Source organism: Malaclemys terrapin, chromosome 20, assembly GCF_027887155.1.
Source record: "Malaclemys terrapin pileata isolate rMalTer1 chromosome 20, rMalTer1.hap1, whole genome shotgun sequence".
NCBI classification, from domain to species: Eukaryota; Metazoa; Chordata; order Testudines; family Emydidae; genus Malaclemys; species Malaclemys terrapin.
In genome coordinates, this window is record NC_071524.1 from 4,633,637 (window position 1) to 4,654,418 (window position 20,782).

Here is a 20,782-nt window from a genome sequence, read left to right on the forward strand (position 1 = left end):
AAGATCATCCCCATGCCCTCTGGTTTGGGGCCGTGCAAACACTTTCCTACTGAAGGGTTTGTGTGAGCTCCAGTGAACGGGGGACATTTTTTCTGAGACAGAAATTGCACTCCCAGGCAGGCCCCATCAATCATCTCCTCCCCCTCCACACTAGCGTCTCCTCCCCGCCACTGATCAGCTCTTCTGCAGAGGACAGGAGGCGCTGGGGGGGAGGAGCTAAGGAAGGAAGAGGTGGAACAAGGGCGGGGCACTCTTGCGAGAGGGGGTGGAGCAGGGACAGAAGAGGAAGAGTGGGAGCGGGAACAGGTGGGGTAGGGGTGGGGCCTTGAGGGAAGGGGTATAGAAGGGGTAGGGCCTGGGACAGAAAGGTGGTCAAGTACCCACAAGGAAATCATAAAGTTGGCACCTGTGCCTACACTGCTCCCACATTATTTCATATCTTAATCGAACCTTAAAAATGTCTCCTTTATTTTGAGGTGAAAAATAAGAATATTCCTTTTTAATACGGAGGAAATAGAAACTTTTGACTCTACTGAGATGCTTTTGCTTCTTTATTTTTCTTTGTTTTCATCCAAATATTTTTTTTCCACGTGAAATAGACACTTTCCCATGGAAAGTTTCTCCCAACACCTTCCTCTCAACGTGAATACACCAGAGCAGAAGACAGAGTATCTAGATTATATTTCCTGCTCTAGCACACATTCCTGTTTCAATATTCGCACTTCCTTTGCAGGGAAATTGTCAAAGAGCCTACACTGGGTGCTCTGCACTGGATGTGAGTTCCCAGTTTCGGGGAAGCTCTTTGGAGAGGACAGTTCTCCCTCCCTCCCTGAGGCATAGGGTGGAGTGTCTGCATGGCCTCAGTTACAACAACGTCAGGCACAGCACTGGCAACTCGGTCCTTCTACACTCTCAATCCAGATCTTTTTCATTCAATGGATATTGTTCAGTTCCTGTAGCACGTGGATGTTTTTTCTCACATGCCCGACTGCCCTTGAACCCCTGTCCCGTTGACTTTCTTTGGAAAGTGCTGGTGAGGTCTCAGCTTGATGACATACCACAATTCAATAGTAATCTAAACAGACCCCCCACTTTCCAGGTTCATCGGGCACGCAATGAGAGTGTCCCTAATGCTGGTGAAGTTGTTGCATCCAATACAGGGCATACAAAGTTTAGTTAGTTGACTGTAAGTATTTATTAAAATAGGCAAACTCACCCATTTGTTCATGGGGTTCCTCTGCAAAAGAACAATGGGGAGGAGGAGAAAACAGTTCAGTGAATGTCCATTGACTTATGAATTGAAGAGGGTGAATTAGATCCTTTCTTTCTTGATTAGCATAAATATTGGCCATAGGTAGTGAGCTAGCTATTCAATTTGTGGGCTAGCCCCATTCCTGGCCTGCTATGTAGTAGATAGAGGAGAGTATATTCTTGCCTTAATACATATAAGAAGAAGCTTCATGCCCACAAGCAATTAGCAAAAGGTGAATATGAATCACTACGCTCCTCTGCTAATATGGGATCTGCTATGAAAGGAGCAGTAACACCATTTACATCATGTGCGGTATTCCATTTGCTTCTTTCAGTGCAGAGTCTTTTCAATGTGTACATTGCTTTCGTAATGTGTCTCTGCAAGAGTGTTATGGTTCTTGGAGAATACAAACAAGTAGTGGGTGAGTCTATTTAAATGTTAACAATGTATGAGCAGCACTGCTCAGAACCAGCAAGTGCTCATATACGTTATTGACAAAATTATCCAAGTAATCTGCTCAATCAAAAACAGGAGTAGAGTACACGGAAGAACAAGGCCACAGACTTACTTATTGCCTTTTCCAATTCTCCTAAAAAAGAAAAAAAATATTTAAAGATTACAGTAGCACCTTTTGTAATAATATGGCCAAGAACAAAGGTAACTAATAGTTAAAATATCAAAAGCTCTATTTATTGGAGAATAGCTGTGAGGAAGTGACACAATGAACATCATACTGTCTGAGGCCCGAAGGAAGGACTCTCATCATCTATTTCATGGGCCAGAGAACTTTCCCCAAACAGTTCATGTCTGCATTAGAGCAGTACCTTGAGAAAAAATTTCCTGTGATTGAAGATTCACCACAACCCCCTGTAAATTGTTAGAAAGGCTAATCACCATCACTCTTAAAAATTTATATATTATTTCTAGTCTGACTTTCCTAGTTTCAGTTTCTAGCCATTGGATTTTGCTAGACCATTCTCTGCTAGACTAAAGAGCCCATTATCACATATATGTTCTCTATCTACATACGTGTAGAGTGTAATCAAGTCACCCCTTTTCTTTGGTGAACTAAACAGATTGAGCTCTTTGAGTCTATCACTATAACACGTTATCTAATCCTTTAATCATTCTGGTGCTCTTCTATGAAACCTCTCCAGTTTGACAACTTCTTTTTTTCAGTTGGGGACACCGGAACTGCACTCAGTATTGCAGCAACACAGCCAAATACTGGGCTAATATAACCCCTAGAGTCCTAATTAAGATCATCCCCATGCCCTCTGGTTTGGGGCCGTGCAAACACTTTCCTACTGAAGGGTTTGTGTGAGCTCCAGTGAACGGGGGACATTTTTTCTGAGACAGAAATTGCACTCCCAGGCAGGCCCCATCAATCATCTCCTCCCCCTCCACACTAGCGTCTCCTCCCCGCCACTGATCAGCTCTTCTGCAGAGGACAGGAGGCGCTGGGGGGGAGGAGCTAAGGAAGGAAGAGGTGGAACAAGGGCGGGGCACTCTTGCGAGAGGGGGTGGAGCAGGGACAGAAGAGGAAGAGTGGGAGCGGGAACAGGTGGGGTAGGGGTGGGGCCTTGAGGGAAGGGGTATAGAAGGGGTAGGGCCTGGGACAGAAAGGTGGTCAAGTACCCACAAGGAAATCATAAAGTTGGCACCTGTGCCTACACTGCTCCCACATTATTTCATATCTTAATCGAACCTTAAAAATGTCTCCTTTATTTTGAGGTGAAAAATAAGAATATTCCTTTTTAATACGGAGGAAATAGAAACTTTTGACTCTACTGAGATGCTTTTGCTTCTTTATTTTTCTTTGTTTTCATCGAAATATTTTTTTTCCACGTGAAATAGACACTTTCCCATGGAAAGTTTCTCCCAACACCTTCCTCTCAACGTGAATACACCAGAGCAGAAGACAGAGTATCTAGATTATATTTCCTGCTCTAGCACACATTCCTGTTTCAATATTCGCACTTCCTTTGCAGGGAAATTGTCAAAGAGCCTACACTGGGTGCTCTGCACTGGATGTGAGTTCCCAGTTTCGGGGAAGCTCTTTGGAGAGGACAGTTCTCCCTCCCTCCCTGAGGCATAGGGTAGAGTGTCTGCATGGCCTCAGTTACAACAACGTCAGGCACAGCACTGGCAACTCGGTCCTTCTACACTCTCAATCCAGATCTTTTTCATTCAATGGATATTGTTCAGTTCCTGTAGCACGTGGATGTTTTTTCTCACATGCCCGACTGCCCTTGAACCCCTGTCCCGTTGACTTTCTTTGGAAAGTGCTGGTGAGGTCTCAGCTTGATGACATACCACAATTCAATAGTAATCTAAACAGACCCCCCACTTTCCAGGTTCATCGGGCACGCAATGAGAGTGTCCCTAATGCTGGTGAAGTTGTTGCATCCAATACAGGGCATACAAAGTTTAGTTAGTTGACTGTAAGTATTTATTAAAATAGGCAAACTCACCCATTTGTTCATGGGGTTCCTCTGCAAAAGAACAATGGGGAGGAGGAGAAAACAGTTCAGTGTATGTCCATTGACTTATGAATTGAAGAGGGTGAATTAGATCCTTTCTTTCTTGATTAGCATAAATATTGGCCATAGGTAGTGAGCTAGCTATTCAATTTGTGGGCTAGCCCCATTCCTGGCCTGCTATGTAGTAGATAGAGGAGAGTATATACTTGCATTAATACATATAAGAAGAAGCTTCATGCCCACAAGCAATTAGCAAAAGGTGAATATGAATCACTACGCTCCTCTGCTAATATGGGATCTGCTATGAAAGGAGCAGTAACACCATTTACATCATGTGCGGTATTCCATTTGCTTCTTTCAGTGCAGAGTCTTTTCAATGTGTACATTGCTTTCGTAATGTGTCTCTGCAAGAGTGTTATGGTTCTTGGAGAATACAAACAAGTAGTGGGTGAGTCTATTTAAATGTTAACAATGTATGAGCAGCACTGCTCAGAACCAGCAAGTGCTCATATACGTTATTGACAAAATTATCCAAGTAATCTGCTCTATCAAAAACAGGAGTAGAGTACACGGAAGAACAAGGCCACAGACTTACTTATTGCCTTTTCCAATTCTCCTAAAAAAGAAAAAAAATATTTAAAGATTACAGTAGCACCTTTTGTAATAATATGGCCAAGAACAAAGGTAACTAATAGTTAAAATATCAAAAGCTCTATTTATTGGAGAATAGCTGTGAGGAAGTGACACAATGAACATCATACTGTCTGAGGCCCGAAGGAAGGACTCTCATCATCTATTTCATGGGCCAGAGAACTTTCCCCAAACAGTTCATGTCTGCATTAGAGCAGTACCTTGAGAAAAAATTTCCAGTGATTGAAGATTCACCACAACCCCCTGTAAATTGTTAGAAAGGCTAATCACCATCACTCTTAAAAATTTATATATTATTTCTAGTCTGACTTTCCTAGTTTCAGTTTCTAGCCATTGGATTTTGCTAGACCATTCTCTGCTAGACTAAAGAGCCCATTATCACATATATGTTCTCTATCTACATACGTGTAGAGTGTAATCAAGTCACCCCTTTTCTTTGGTGAACTAAACAGATTGAGCTCTTTGAGTCTATCACTATAACACGTTATCTAATCCTTTAATCATTCTGGTGCTCTTCTATGAAACCTCTCCAGTTTGACAACTTCTTTTTTTCAGTTGGGGACACCGGAACTGCACTCAGTATTGCAGCAACACAGCCAAATACTGGGCTAATATAACCCCTAGAGTCCTAATTAAGATCATCCCCATGCCCTCTGGTTTGGGGCCGTGCAAACACTTTCCTACTGAAGGGTTTGTGTGAGCTCCAGTGAACGGGGGACATTTTTTCTGAGACAGAAATTGCACTCCCAGGCAGGCCCCATCAATCATCTCCTCCCCCTCCACACTAGCGTCTTCTCCCCGCCACTGATCAGCTCTTCTGCAGAGGACAGGAGGCGCTGGGGGGGAGGAGCTAAGGAAGGAAGAGGTGGAACAAGGGCGGGGCACTCTTGCGAGAGGGGGTGGAGCAGGGACAGAAGAGGAAGAGTGGGAGCGGGAACAGGTGGGGCAGGGGTGGGGCCTTGAGGGAAGGGGTATAGAAGGGGTAGGGCCTGGGACAGAAAGGTGGTCAAGTACCCACAAGGAAATCATAAAGTTGGCACCTGTGCCTACACTGCTCCCACATTATTTCATATCTTAATCGAACCTTAAAAATGTCTCCTTTATTTTGAGGTGAAAAATCAGAATATTCCTTTTTAATACGGAGGAAATAGAAACTTTTGACTCTACTAAGATGCTTTTGCTTCTTTATTTTTCTTTGTTTTCATCCAAATATTTTTTTTCCACGTGAAATAGACACTTTCCCATGGAAAGTTTCTCCCAACACCTTCCTCTCATCGTGAATACACCGGACCAGAAAACAGAGTATCTAGGTTCTATTTCCTGCTCTAGCTCACATTCCTGTGTCAATATTCGCACTTCCTTTGCAGAGAAATTGTCCAAGAGTCTACACTGGGTGCTCTGCAGAGGATGTTGGTTCCCAGTTTCGGGGAAGCTCTTTGGGGAGGACAATTCTCCCTCCATCCCGGACGCACAGGATGGAGTGTCTGCATGGCCTCAGTTACTACAAGGTTAGGCACAGCACTAGCAATTTGGTCCTGCCACACTTCCCATCCAGAGCTTTTTCATTGAACGGATATGTACAGTTCCTCTAGTGCGTGGATGTTTTTTCTCTCATACCCGACTGCCCTTGAACCTCTGCCCCTCTGACTTTCTTTCCAAAGTGAGGTCTCAGCTCGATCACGTACGACTATTCCACAGTAATCTATATATACCCTCCACTTCCCATATCAACGGGGTATGCAATGATAGCGTCCCTTGTGCAGTTGAAATTGTTGGAAACAATACTTTGGTCAGTCAACTGTAAGTATTGAGTAATGTAGGCAAACTCACCCTTTTCCTCCTGGAGTTTTTCTGCAAAAGAACAACGGGGAGGAGAAGAAAACAGTTCAGTGTATGTCCATTGACTTATGAATTGGAGAGGGTGAATGAGATCCTTTCTCTCTTGATTAGGATAAATATTGGCCATAGGTAGTGAGCTAGATATTCAATCCCTGGGCTAGCCCCATTCCTGGCCTGCTACGTAGTAGATAGAGAAGGTTATATTTTTGCATTAATACATTTAAGAAGAAGCTTCATGGCCACAAGTAATTAGGGAAAGATGAATATGAAACACTACGCTCCTCTGCTCATATGGGATCTGGTATGAAAGCAGCAGTAACACCATTTACATGAGGTGCTGTATTCCATTTGCTTATTTCAATGCGGAGTCTTTTCAACGTATACATTGCCTTTTGTAATGTATCTCTAGAAGAGTGTTATGGTTCTTGGAGTATACAAACAAATAGTGAGTGAGTCTATTTAAATTTCAACAATGTATGAGCAGCACTGCTAAGAACCAGCAAGTGCTCTTATACTTTATTGACAAAATTAGCCAAGTAATCTGCTCTATCAAAAACAGACTTACTTATGGTCTTTTCCAATTCTCCTAAAAAAGAAGAAAACATATCTTTTATATTAGCTCAGTATTGGCTCTGTTGCTGGAATACTGAGTGCAGTTCCAGTGTCCCCAACTGAAGAAATTCTACTATTGACAAAATTAGCCAAAAACTGGAGTAGAGCACACGGAAGAACAAGGAAACAGACTTACTTATTGTCTTTTCCAATTCTCCTAAAAAAGAAAAATAAACATTTAAAGATTGCAACAGCATCTTTTGTAATAATATGGCCAAGAACAAAGATAACTAATAATTAAATTATCAAAATCTGTACTTATTGGAGAATACCTGTGAGGGATCAAGTGACACAGAGAACATCATAGTATCTAAGGCCTGAAGGAAGCACTCTCATCATCTATAACATGGTCCAGAGAACTTCCCCCAAACAATTCCTGTTTGCATTAGAGCAGTAACTTGAGAACAAATTTCCAGTGATTGAAGATTCACCACAACCTCCTGTAAATTGTTAGAAAGGCTAATCACCATCACTCTTAAAAATTTATACCTAATTTCTAGTGTGACTTTCCTAGTTTCATTTTCCAGCCATTGGATTTTGCTAGACCATTCTCTGCTAGACTAAAGAGCCCATTATCACATATTTGTTCTCTGTCTACATACGTGTAGAATGTAATCAAGTCACCTCTTTTCTTTGGTGAGCTAAACAGATTGAGCTCTTTGAGTCTATCACTATAACACATGTTATCTAATCCTTTAATCATTCTGGTGCTCTTCTATGAAACCTCTCCAGTTTGACAACTTCTTTCTTCAGTTGGGGACACCGGAACTGCACTCAGTATTACAGCAACACAGCCCAATACAGAGCTAATATAACCGTTGTAGTCATAATTAAGATCACCATCATACCCTCTATTTTGGGGTCTAGCATACACTTTCCTACTGAAGGGATTCTGTGAGCTCCAGTGAACGGGGAACAGTTTTTCTGGAACTGAAATTGCACTCAGCAGCAGACACTACCAATCAGCTCCTCCCCCTCCACCCTAGTGTCCCCCGTCTGCAACTGATCAGCTCTTCTGCAGAGGCCAGGAGGTGCTGGCCCGGAGGAGCCAAGGAAGGAAGAGGCCGAACGAGGGTGGGGCACTTTGGGTAGGGGAAGAACAGGGCAGGAAGAGGGAAAGTGAGAGCGGGTGGGGGTGGGGCCTTGAGGGAAGGGGTAAAATAGGGGCAGGGCCTGGGGCAGAGAGGTGGTCAAGTACCCGTGAGAAAATCAAAAAGTTGGCACCTGTGCCTACACTCCCCCCACATTATTTCGTAACTGAATCGAACCTTAACAATTTCTCAGTTCCTGCTCTATCAAAACAGGAAAGCGGGGTGAAGTCTAATAACTCTTTGATTTTTCTTTTCATTGTACAAGACTCCGACACAGCAGTAGAGCACATGGAAGAAAAAGGACACAGACTTACTCATTCTCTTTTTCAAAGTCCCCCAAAAAAGAAAAAAAATATTTGAAGACACCAATAGTACCTTTTGTAATAATATGGCCAAGAACAAAGATATCTAATAGTTAAAATATCAAAAGCTGTACTTATTGGAGAATAGCTGCAAGGGATCAAGTGACACACAGAAAATCATGTTGTCTATGGCTGGAAGGAAGCACTCTCATCATCTATAACAATGTCAAGAGAACTTCCCCCAAACAATTCATGTTTTCATTAGAGCAATACCTGGAGAAAAAATTTCCAGTGATGGAGGATGCACCACAACCCCTTGTAGATTGTAACAATGGCTAATCACCCTCACTCTTAAAAATGTATACATTATTTCTAGTCTGACTTTCCTAGTTTCAGTTTCCACACACTCGATTTTGCTAGACCATTCAATCCTAAACTAAAGAGGCCATTATCACTTATATGTTCTCTATCTACATACGTATAGAGTTTAATCAAGTCACCCCTTTTCTTTGGTGAGCTTAAAATTGAGCTATTTGAGTCTATCACTATAACACATGTTATCTAATCCTTTAATCATTCTGGTGCTCTTCTATGAACCCTCTCCAGTTTGACAACTTCTTTCTTCAGTTGGGGACACCGGAACTGCACTCAGTATTCCAGCAACAGAACCAAATACTGAGCTAATACAACTCCTAGATTCCTAATTAAGATTATCCCCATGCCCTCTGGTTTGGGGCCTAGCGAACACTTTCCTACTGAAGGGCGTGGGTGAGCCCCAGTAAAAGGGGGACACTTTTTCTGAGACAGAAATTGCACCCACAGTCAGGGGCCACCAATGAGCTCCTCCCCCTCCACCACAGCACCTCCTGCCAACCACTGATCAGGTCTTCTGCCAAGCACAAGGTGCTGCAGGGGGAGGAGATGAGGAAGGAAGAGGTGGAATGAGGGTGTGGCAATCTTGGGAGGGGGGAACAAGGCAGGAAGAGGCAGAGTTAGAGCGGGCAAGGGTGGGGCATTAAGGGAAGGGGGTTATGAGAGGCAGGGCCTGAGCCAGAAAGCTTGTCCAGCGTCCCCAAAGAAATCAAAAAGTTGTTTCCTGTGCCTACACTCACTCTACATGATTCGGTCACTGAACCGAACCTTAAAAATGTCTCCTTTATTTTGAGGTGAAAATTCAGAATATTCCTTTTCAATTCAGAGGCAATAGAAACTGTATATTATACTGAGATAATTTTGCTTCTTTCTTTTTCTTTTTTTTCATCCAAAATTTTTTTTTCCCACCTGAAATAGACACATTCCCATGGAAAAACAACAAGGAGTCTGGTGGCACCTTAAAGACTAACAGATTTATTTGGGCATAAGCTTTCGTGAGTAAAAACCTCACTTCTTACTCACGAAAGCTTATGCCCAAATAAATCTGTTAGTCTTTAAGGTGCCACCAGACTCCTTGTTGTTTTTGTAGATACAGACTAACACGGCTACCCCCTGATACTTGATTCCCATGGAAAGTTTCTGTCACCACCTTCCTCTCATAGTGAATACACCGGACCAGGAGACAGAGTATCTAGGTTCTATTTCCTGCTCTAGCACACATTCCTGTGTCAATATTAGCCCTTCTTTGCAGGGAAATTGTCAAAGAGCCTACACTGGGTGCTCTGAACAGGATGTGGTTTCCCAGTTTGGGGGAAGCTCTTTGGGGAGGACAATTCTCCCTCCATCCCGGAGGCACAGGGTGGAGTGTCTGCATGGCCTCAATTACTACAAGGTTAGGCACAGCACTAGCAACTCGGTCCTGCCACTCTCCCCAGCCAGAACTTTTTGATTCAATGGATATGTTCAGTTCCTGTAGCACGTGGATGTTTTCCCTATCATACCCGACTGCTTTTGAACCCCTGCCCCTCTGACTTTCTTTACAAAGTGAGGTCTCAGCTCGATGACAAACCACGAATCCAGAGTAATCTATATATACCCTCCACTTCCCATATCCACAGGGCATGCAATGACAGCATCCCCTGTGCAGTTGAAATTGTTGGAACCAATAATGGCACACAGTCAGTCAACTGGAAGTATTGAGTAAAGTAGGCAAACTCACCCTTTTCCTCCTGGAGTTCTTCTGCAAAAGAGGAATGGGGAGGAGAAGGAAACAGTTCAGTGTATGTCCATTGACATATTAATTGAAGAGTGTTAATCAGATCATTTCTTTGTTGATTAAAATATATATTGGCCATTGGTAGTGAGCTAGTTACTCAATCCGTGGGCTAGCCCCATTTCCTGGCCTGCTACGTAGTAGAGAAGGTTATATTCTTGCATTAATACGTTTAAGCAGAAGCACGATCCACCTGGTCCACAGCGCAGCCAAGCTGCCCGAGCTACAATGCTCAGGCGGGAAACGGGGGGGGCTCGGGCTTCCCTCACGGGAGGGGACCCCCCGACCACTGGGGGACCTTTCCTGTGGCCACGTTGCCCCGCGCAGCTTGGAACCCAGTGCCGCGGGAGCTGTTTCCAGTGGGGACAGACAGGCCAGGGAACGTGCTCAGCGGCAGGAAGGAAGCTGCAGCCGGAGCTGCAGGGACCCGCCCTGCTGAGCGTCTGAAGCCCCCAGCAGGCAGAGGCTGCCGGGTGAGCAGGGGAGCAGGGCAGGCAGGGGCACAGAGGCTGTAGGGACAGGGGGGGAAGGGCGAGTGAGGAGCAGGGATCACAGAGGCTGCAGGTGCAGGGGGGTGCAGTGGCGGCCGGGCGAGTTGGGAGCAGGGATCACAGAGGCCGTAGGGGCGGGGGGGTGCATGGGCTGCAGGGTGAGTGAGGAGCAGGGGTCACAGAGGCTGCAGGGGCAGAGGGGGGCAGGGGCAGGGCAGGTGGGGGGCGCAAAAGCTGTAGGGGCGGGGGGTGCAGGGCCTGCAGGGTGGCTGGGGAGCAGGGGTCACAGAGGCTGCAGGGCGGGGGGACTGCAGGGCGAGTGGGGAGCAGGGAAGCACTTAGCAACCCCGAACCACGATCAGAGCAGGAGGGAGGAGGGGGAATGCAGGGTGTTAAGAGGAGGGGGCAGAGTTGGGGCAGGCGCTTTGGGGAAGGGGCGGGGTTGGGACGGGGCTGGGGCGGAGTTGGGGCGGGGCTGGGGGTGGGGAAGAGGAAAAGTTGGGGCAGGGCCAGACCCCCGTGGAGTGTCCTCTTTTTTCAGTGTTGAAATATGGTAACCCTGGGATCTGCTATGAAAGGAGCAGTAACACCATTTACATCCTGAGCTGAATTCCCTTTGCTTATTTCAATGCAGAGTCCTTTCAATGTGTTCATTGTCTTTTTTAGTGTGTCTCTGCAAGAGTGTTATGGTTCTTGGAGAATATAAACAAGTAGTGGTTGAGTCTATTTAAATGTCAACACTGCTCAGAACCAGCAAGTGCTCATATACGTTATTGACAAAATTAGCCAAGAAATTGGCTCTATCAAAAACTGGAGTAGAGCACACGGAAGAACAAGGACACAGACTTACTTATTGTCTTTTCCAATTCTCCTAAAAAAGAAAAATAAATATTTAAAGATAACAATAGCACCTTTTGTAATAATATGGCCAAGAACAAAGATAACTAATTGTTAAAATATCAAGAGTTGTACTTATTGGAGAATAGCTGTGAGGGATCAAGTGACACAATGAACATCACACTGTCTAAGGCCAGAAGGAAACACTCTCATCAGCTATAACACGGGCCAGAGAATTTCTCCCAAACAATTCATGTTTGCATTAGAGCAGTACCTTGAGAAAAAATTCCAGTGATGGAGGATGCACCACTACCCTCTGTAAATTGTTTGAAAGGCTAATCACCATCACGCTTAAAATGTATATCTTATTTCTAGTTTGACTTTCCTTGTTTCAGTTTCCAGCCGTTGGATTTTTCAAGACCAAAGAGCCCATTATCACATATATGTTCTCTATCTACATACGTGAAGAGTGTAATCAAGTCACCCCTTTTCTTTGGTGAGCTAAATAGATTGAGCTCTTTGAGTCTATCACTTTAACACTATAACACATGTTATCTAATCCTTTAATCCTTCTGGTGCTCTTCTATGAACCTTCTCCAGTTCGACAACTTCTTTCTTCAGTTGGGGACACCGGAACTGCACTCAGTGTTCCAGCAACAGAGCCGAATACTGAGCTAATATAACCCCTAGAGTCCTAATTGAGATCATCCCCATGCCCTCTGGTTTGGGGCCTAACAAACACTTTCCTACTGAAGGGCTTGTGTGAGCTTGAGTGAACGGGGGATAGTTTTTCTGAGGCAGAAATTGCACTCACCAGCAAACACCATCAATCAGCTCCTCCCCCTCCACCCTAGCGTCTCCTGCCCGCCACTGATCAGCTCTTCTGCAGAGGTCAGGAGGCGCTGGGTGGGGGAAGGAGGTAAGGAAGGAAGAGGTGGAATGAGAGTGGGGCACTGTTGTGAGAGGGGGTGGAGCAGCGCCAGAAGAGGAAGAGTGCGAGCGGGAACTGGTGGGGCAGGGGTGGGGCATTGAAGGAAGGGGTATAGTAGGGGTAGGGCCTGGGGCAGAGAGGTGGTCAAATACCCACAAGGAAATCAAAAAGTTGGCACCTGTGCCTACACTGCCCCCACATTATTTTGTAACTTAATCAAACCTTAAAAATGTCTCCTTTATTTTGAGGTGAAAAATCAGAATATTCCTTTTTATTACGGAGGAAATAGAAATTTTTGACTCTACTGAGATACTTTTGCTTCTTTCTTGTTCTTTTTTTATTCTAAACTGTATTTTTTCACGTGAAATAAACATATTCCCATGGAAAGTCATGCCAACACCTTGCTCTCATATTGAATGCACAGGATCAGAAGACAGAATACCTACGCTCTATTTCCTTCTCTAACAAACATTCCTGTGTGACTATCAGCAATTCCTTTGCAGGGAAATTGTCAAAGAGCCACACTTCCCATCCAGAGCTTTTTGATTGAACGGATATGTATAGTTCCTCTAGTGCGTGGATGTTTTTTCTCTCATACCCGACTGCCCTTGAACCCCTGCCCCTCTGACTTTCTTTCCAAAGTGAGGTCTCAGCTCGATCACGTACCACTATTCCACAGTAATCTATATATACCCTCCACTTCCCATATCAACGGGGTATGCAATGATAACGTCCCTTGTGCAGTTGAAATTGTTGGAAACAATACTTTGGTCAGTCAACTGTAAGTATTGAGTAATGTAGGCAAACTCACCCTTTTCCTCCTGGAGTTTTTCTGCAAAAGAACAACGGGGAGGAGAAGAAAACAGTTCAGTGTATGTCCATTGACTTATGAATTGGAGAGGGTGAATGAGACCCTTTCTCTCTTGATTAGGATAAATATTGGCCATAGGTAGTGAGCTCGCTATTCAATCCCTGGGCTAGCCCCATTCCTGGCCTGCTACGTAGTAGATAGAGAAGGTTATATTTTTGCATTAATACATTTAAGAAGAAGCTTCATGGCCACAAGTAATTAGGGAAAGATGAATATGAAACACTACGCTCCTCTGCTCATATGGGATCTGGTATGAAAGCAGCAGTAACACCATTTACATGAGGTGCTGTATTCCATTTGCTTATTTCAATGCAGAGTCTTTTCAACGTATACATTGCCTTTTGTAATGTATCTCTAGAAGAGTGTTATGGTTCGTGGAGAATACAAACAAGTAGTGGGTGAGTCTATTTAAATTTCAACAATGTATGAGCAGCACAGCTCAGAACCAGCAAGTGCTCTTATACGTTATTGACAAAATTAGCCAAGTAATCTGCTCTATCAAAAACAGACTTACTTATTGTCTTTTCCAATTCTCCTAAAAAAGAAGAAAACATATCTTTTATATTAGCTCAGTATTGGCTCTGTTGCTGGAATACTGAGTGCAGTTCCAGTGTCCCCAACTGAAGAAATTCTACTCTGAGTTTCCTAGTTTCAGTTTCCAGCCATTGGATTTTGCTAGACTAAAGAGCCCATTATCATATATATGTTCTCTATCTACATATGTGTAGATTGTAATCAAGTCACCATGTTTCTTTGGTGACCTAAATAGATTGATCTCTTTGAGTCTATCACTAGAAAAAATATTATCTAATCCTTTAATCATTCTGGTGCTCTTCTCTGAACCTTCTCCAGTTTGACAAGTTCTTTCTTCAGTTGGGGACACCGGAATTGCACTCAGTATTCCAGCAACAGAGCCGAATGCTGAACTAATATAACTCCTAGAGTCCTAATTAAGATCATCCCCATGCCCTCTGGTTTGGGGCCTAGCGAACACTTTCCTACTGAAGGGCTTGTGTGAGCTCCAGTGAAAGGGGTACACTTTTACTGAGACAGAAATTGCACTCACAGGCAGGCCCCACCAATGAGCACCTCCCCCTCCACCGTAGCGCCTCCTGCCAACCACTGATCAGCTCTTCTGCCGAGCAGAAGGCGCTGGTGGGGGGGGGGAGGAGATGAGGAAGGAAGAGGTGGAATGAGGGTGGGGCACTCTTGGGAGGGGGGAACAAGGCAGGAAGAGGCAGAGTTAGAGCGGGCAAGGGTGGGGCCTTAAGGGAAGCGGGTTATGAGAGGCAGGGCCTGGGGCAGAAAGGTTGTCCAGCATCCCCAAGGATATCAAAAAGTTTGTGTCCGTGCCTACACTACTCCCACATGATTGGGTCACTGAATCGAAACTTAACAATGTCTCCTTCCTTTTGAAGTGAAAAATCAGAATATTCCTTTCAATTCAGAGGAAATAGAAACTTTCGACTCTACTGAGATGCATTTGCTTCTCTCTTGTTCTCTTTTTCATCCAGAAAGGTTTTTTCCACCTGAAATAGACACATTCCCATGGAAAGTTTCTGCCAACACCTTCCTCTCATAGTGAATACACCAGACCAGAAGACAGAGTATCTAGGTTCTATTTCCTGCTCTAGCTCACATTCCTGTGTCAATATTAGCCCTTCTTTGCAGAGAAATTGTCCAAGAGCCTACACTGGGTGCTCTGAACAGGATGTGGTTTCCCAGTTTGGGGGAAGCTCTTTGGGGAGGACAATTCTCCCTCCATCCCGGAGGCACAGGGTGGAGTGTCTGCATGGCCTCAATTACTACAAGGTTAGGCACAGCACTAGCAACTCTGTCCTGCCACTCCCCAGTCAGAGCTTTTTCATTCAATGGATACGTTCAGTTCCTGTAGCACGTGGATGTTTTCCCTATCATACCCGACTGCCCTTCAACCCCTGCCCCTCTGACTTTCTTAGCAAAGTGAGGTCTCAGCTCGAAGACAAACCACGAATCCAGAGTAATCTACACAGACCCCCACTTCCCATATCCACGGGGCATGCAATGATAGAGTCCCTTATGCAGTTGATGTTGTTGGAACCAATAATGGCACACATAGTTTGGTCAGTCAATTGTAATTATTGAATGAAGTAGGGAAACTCACCCTTTTCCTCCTGGAGTTTTTCTGCAAAAGAAGAATGGGGAGGAGAAGGAAACAGTTCAGTGTATGTCCATTGACATATGAATTGAAGCGGGTGAATCAGATCGTTTCTTTGTTGATTAGCATAAATATTGGCCACAAGCAGTGAGCTAGCTATTCAATCCGTGGGTTAGCCCCATTCCTGGCCTGCTACGTAGTAGATAGAGAAGGTTATATTCTTTCATTAATACATTTAAGAAGAAGCTTTATGGCCAAAAGTTGACTTTGATAAACTACGCTCCTCTGCTCATATGGGATCTGCTAGGGTTACCATACGTCCGGATTTCCCCGGACATGTCCGGCTTTTTGGTGCTCAAATCCCCGTCTGGGGGGAATTTCCAAAGAGCCGGACATGTCCGGGGAAATAGGGAGGCATAAGCCAGTTTCCGCCCAGCACCATACGCCGGGTCCGCAGCGCAGCCCAACTGCCCCAGCTACAATCATCAGGCGTGGAACGGGGCGGGTTCAGGCTTCCCTCGCAGTGGGGGGACCCTTCCTGTGGCCCTGTTGCCCCGCGCAGCTTGGAACCCGGCACCACGGGAGCTGTTTCTGGCGGGGACAGATAGGCCGGGGAACGTGCTCGGCGGCAGGAAAGAAGATGCAGCCGGAGCTGCAGGGACCCGCGCTGCTGATCGTCTGAAGCCCCCAGCAGGCAGAGGCTGCCGAGTGAGCAGGGTAGCAGCAGGTGGGGGCACAGAGGCTGCACGGGCGGGGGGGTGCAGGGCGAGTGAGGAGCAGGGGTCACAGAGATTGCAGGGGTGGGGAGTTGCAGTGGCAGGGCAGGCGGGGGGTGCAGAGGCTGCAGGGGTAGGGAGCTGCAGGGGCTGCAGGGCAAGTAAGGAGCACGGGTCACAGAGGCTGAAGGGGAGGGAGGGTGCAGGGGCTGCAGGGCCAGTGAGGAGCAGGGGTCACAGAGGCTGCAAGGGCAGGGGGGCGCAGGGGAAGGGCTTGCGGGGGGCGCAGAGGCTGTAGGGCGAGTGGGGAGCAGGGGTCACAGAGGCTGCAGGGGAAGGGCAGGCAGGGGCGCAGAGCCTGCATGGGCGGGGGGTACACGGGTTGCTGGGTGAGTTGGGAGCAGGGGTCACAGAGGCTGCAGGGGCGGTGGGGCTGCATGGTGAGTGAGGAGCAGGGGTCACAGAGGTTGCAGGGGCAGGGGGCGCAGCGGCAGGGCAGGTGGGGGGTGCAGAGGCTGTAGGACAAGTGGGGAGCTGGGGTCACAGAGGCTGCAGGGGCGGGGGCTGCAGGGTGAGTGGGCAGCAGGGGTCACAGAGGCTGCCAGGGCGGGGGCACTGCAGGGCGAGTGGGGAGCAGGGAAGCACTTAGCAACCCGCAACCAAGATCAGAGCAGGAGAGAGGAGGGGGAATGCAGGGTGCTCAAAGGAGGGGGCAGATGCTTTGGGGAAGGGGCGGGGCTGGGGCGGGGCTGACGCGGAGTTGGGGCGGGGGTGGGGGTGGGGTAGAGGAAAAGTTGGGGCAGGGCAAGACCCCCGTGGAGTGTCCTCTTTTTTCAGTGTTGAAATATGGTAACCCTAGGATCTGCTATGAAAGGAGCAGTAACACCATTTACATCCTGAGCTGAATTCCATTTGCTTATTTCAATGCAGAGTCCTTTCAATGTGTTCATTGTCTTTTTTAGTGTGTCTCTGCAAGAGTGTTATGGTTCTTGGAGAATATAAACAAGTAGTGGTTGAGTCTATTTAAATGTCAACACTGCTCAGAACCAGCAAGTGCTCATATACGTTATTGACAAAATTAGCCAAGAAATTGGCTCTATCAAAAACTGGAGTAGAGCACACGGAAGAACAAGGACACAGACTTACTTATTGTCTTTTCCAATTCTCCTAAAAAAGAAAAATAAATATTTAAAGATAACAATAGCACCTTTTGTAATAATATGGCCAAGAACAAAGATAACTAATCGTTAAAATATCAAGAGTTGTACTTATTGGAGAATAGCTGTGAGGGATCAAGTGACACAATGAACATCACACTGTCTAAGGCCAGAAGGAAACACTCTCATCAGCTATAACACGGGCCAGAGAATTTCTCCCAAACAATTCATGTTTGCATTAGAGCAGTACCTTGAGAAAAAATTCCAGTGATGGAGGATGCACCACTACCCTCTGTAAATTGTTAGAAAGGCTAATCACCATCACGCTTAAAATGTATATCTTATTTCTAGTTTGACTTTCCTTGTTTCAGTTTCCAGCCGTTGGATTTTGCTAGACCATTCTCTGCTAGACTAAAGAGCCCATTATCACATATATGTTCTCTATCTACATACATCTCCAGTTCATCCAAATATTTTTTTTTCCACGTGAAATAGACACTTTCCCATGGAAAGTTTCTCCCAACACCTTCCTCTCAACGTGAATACACCAGAGCAGAAGACAGAGTATCTAGATTATATTTCCTGCTCTAGCACACATTCCTGTTTCAAAATTCGAACTTCCTTTGCAGGGCAATTGTCCAAGAGCCTACACTGGGTGCTCTGCACTGGATGTGAGTTCCCAGTTTCGGGGAAGCTCTTTGGAGAGGACAGTTCTCCCTCCATCCCTGAGGCATAGGGTGGAGTGTCTGCATGGCCTCAGTTACAACAACGTCAGGCACAGCACTGGCAACTCGGTCCTTCTACACTCTCAATCCAGATCTTTTTCATTCAATGGATATTGTTCAGTTCCTGTAGCAAGTGGATGTTTTTTCTCACATGCCCGACTGCCCTTGAACCCCTGTCCCGTTGACTTTCTTTGGAAAGTGCTGGTGAGGTCTCAGCTTGATGACATACCACAATTCAATAGTAATCTAAACAGACCTCCCACTTTCCAGGTTCATCGGGCACGCAATGAGAGTGTCCCTAATGTTGGCGAAGTTGTTGCATCCAATACAGGGCATACAAAGTTTAGTTAGTTGACTGTAAGTATTTATTAAAATAGGCAAACTCACCCATTTGTTCATGGGGTTCCTCTGCAAAAGAACAATGGGGAGGAGGAGAAAACAGTTCAGTGTATGTCCATTGACTTATGAATTGAAGAGGGTGAATTAGATCCTTTCTTTCTTGATTAGCATAAATATTGGCCATAGGTAGTGAGCTAGCTATTCAATTTGTGGGCTAGCCCCATTCCTGGCCTGCTATGTAGTAGATAGAGGAGAGTATATTCTTGCCTTAATACATATAAGAAGAAGCTTCATGCCCACAAGCAATTAGCAAAAGGTAAATATGAATCACTACGCTCCTCTTCTAATATGGGATCTGCTATGAAAGGAGCAGTAACACCATTTACATCATGTGCGGCATTCCATTTGCTTCTTTCAGTGCAGAGTCTTTTCAATGTGTACATTGCTTTCGTAATGTGTCTCTGCAAGAGTGTTATGGTTCTTGGAGAATACAAACAAGTAGTGGGTGAGTCTATTTAAATGTTAACAATGTATGAGCAGCACTGCACAGAACCAGCAAGTGCTCATATAAGTTATTGACAAAATTAGCCAAGTAATCTGCTCTATCAAAAACAGGAGTAGAGTACACGGAAGAACAAGGCCACAGACTTACTTATTGCCTTTTCCAATTCTCCTAAAAAAGAAAAAAAAATATTTAAAGATAACAGAAGCACCTTTTGTAATAATATGGCCAAGAACAAAGGTAACTAATAGTTAAAATATCAAAAGCTCTATTTATTGGAGAATAGCTGTGAGGAAGTGACACAATGAATATCATACTGTCTGAGGCCCGAAGGAAGGACTCTCATCATCTATTTCATGGGCCAGAGAACTTTCCCCAAACAGTTCATGTCTGCATTAGAGCAGTACCTTGAGAAAAAATTTCCAGTGATTGAAGATTCACCACAACCCCCTGTAAATTGTTAGAAAGGCTAATCACCATCACTCTTAAAAATGTATATATTATTTCTAGTCTGACTTTCCTAGTTTCAGTTTCTAGCCATTGGATTTTGCTAGACCATTCTCTGCTAGACTAAAGAGCCCATTATCACATATATGTTCTCTATCTACATACGTGTAGAGTGTAATCAAGTCACCCCTTTTCTTTGGTGAACTAAACAGATTGAGCTCTTTGAGTCTATCACTATAACACGTTATCTAATCCTTTAATCATTCTGGTGCTCTTCTATGAAACCTCTCCAGTTTGACAACTTCTTTTTTTCAGTTGGGGACACCGGAACTGCACTCAGTATTCCAGCAACACAGCCAAATACTGGGCTAATATAACCCCTAGAGTCCTAATTAAGATCATCCCCATGCCCTCTGGTTTGGGGCCGTGCAAACACTTTCCTACTGAAGGGCTTGTGTGAGCTCCAGTGAACGGGGGACACTTTTTCTGAGACAGAAATTGCACTCCCAGGCAGGCCCCATCAATCATCTCCTCCCCCTCCACACTAGCGTCTCCTCCCCGCCACTGATCAGCTCTTCTGCAGAGGACAGGAGGCGCTGGGGGGGAGGAGCTAAGGAAGGAAGAGGTGGAACAAGTGTGGGGCACTCTTTCGAGAGGGGGTGGAGCAGGGACAGAAGAGGAAGAGTGGGAGCGGGAACAGGTGGGGTAGGGGTGGGGCCTTGAGGGAAGGGGTATAGAAGGGGTAGGGCCTGGGACAGAAAGGTGGTCAAGTACCCACAAGGAAATCATAAAGGTGGCACCTGTGCCTACACTGCTCCCACATTATTTCATATCTTAATCGAACCTTAAAAATGTCTCCTTTATTTTGAGGTGAAAAATCAGAATATTCCTTTTTAATACGGAGGAAATAGAAATTTTGACTCTACTAAGATGCTTTTGCCTCTTTATTTTTCTTTGTTTTCATCCAAATATTTTTTTTCCACGTGAAATAGACACTTTCCCATGGAAAGTTTCTGTCACCACCTTCCTCTCATAGTGAATACACCGGACCAGGAGACAGAGTATCTAGGTTCTATTTCCTGCTCTAGCTCACATTCCTGTGTCAATATTAGCCCTTCTTTGCAGGGAAATTGTCAAAGAGCCTACAGTGGGTGGTCTGCACAGGATGTGGTTTCCCAGTTTGGGGGAAGCTCTTTGGGGAGGACAATTCTCCCTCCATCCCGGAGGCACAGGGTGGAGTGTCTGCATGGCCT

The 20,782-nt window shown here is 45.4% G+C and overlaps 1 protein-coding gene across 1 annotated transcript in view; it reads right to left on the bottom strand.

Annotated features, from left to right (window-relative positions):
* LOC128826339 (butyrophilin subfamily 3 member A1-like) overlaps nt 1-20,782 on the bottom strand; it is a 68,719-nt gene that overhangs the window by 20,144 nt on the left and 27,793 nt on the right. The window contains exons 9-11 of the mRNA XM_054009586.1: nt 15,650-15,670; nt 13,447-13,467; nt 6,217-6,237 (exon numbers count right to left, since the gene is read on the bottom strand). Of these exons, the coding sequence (XP_053865561.1) occupies nt 6,217-6,237; nt 13,447-13,467; nt 15,650-15,670 (63 nt within the window). The remainder of the gene's footprint in view (nt 1-6,216; nt 6,238-13,446; nt 13,468-15,649; nt 15,671-20,782) is intronic.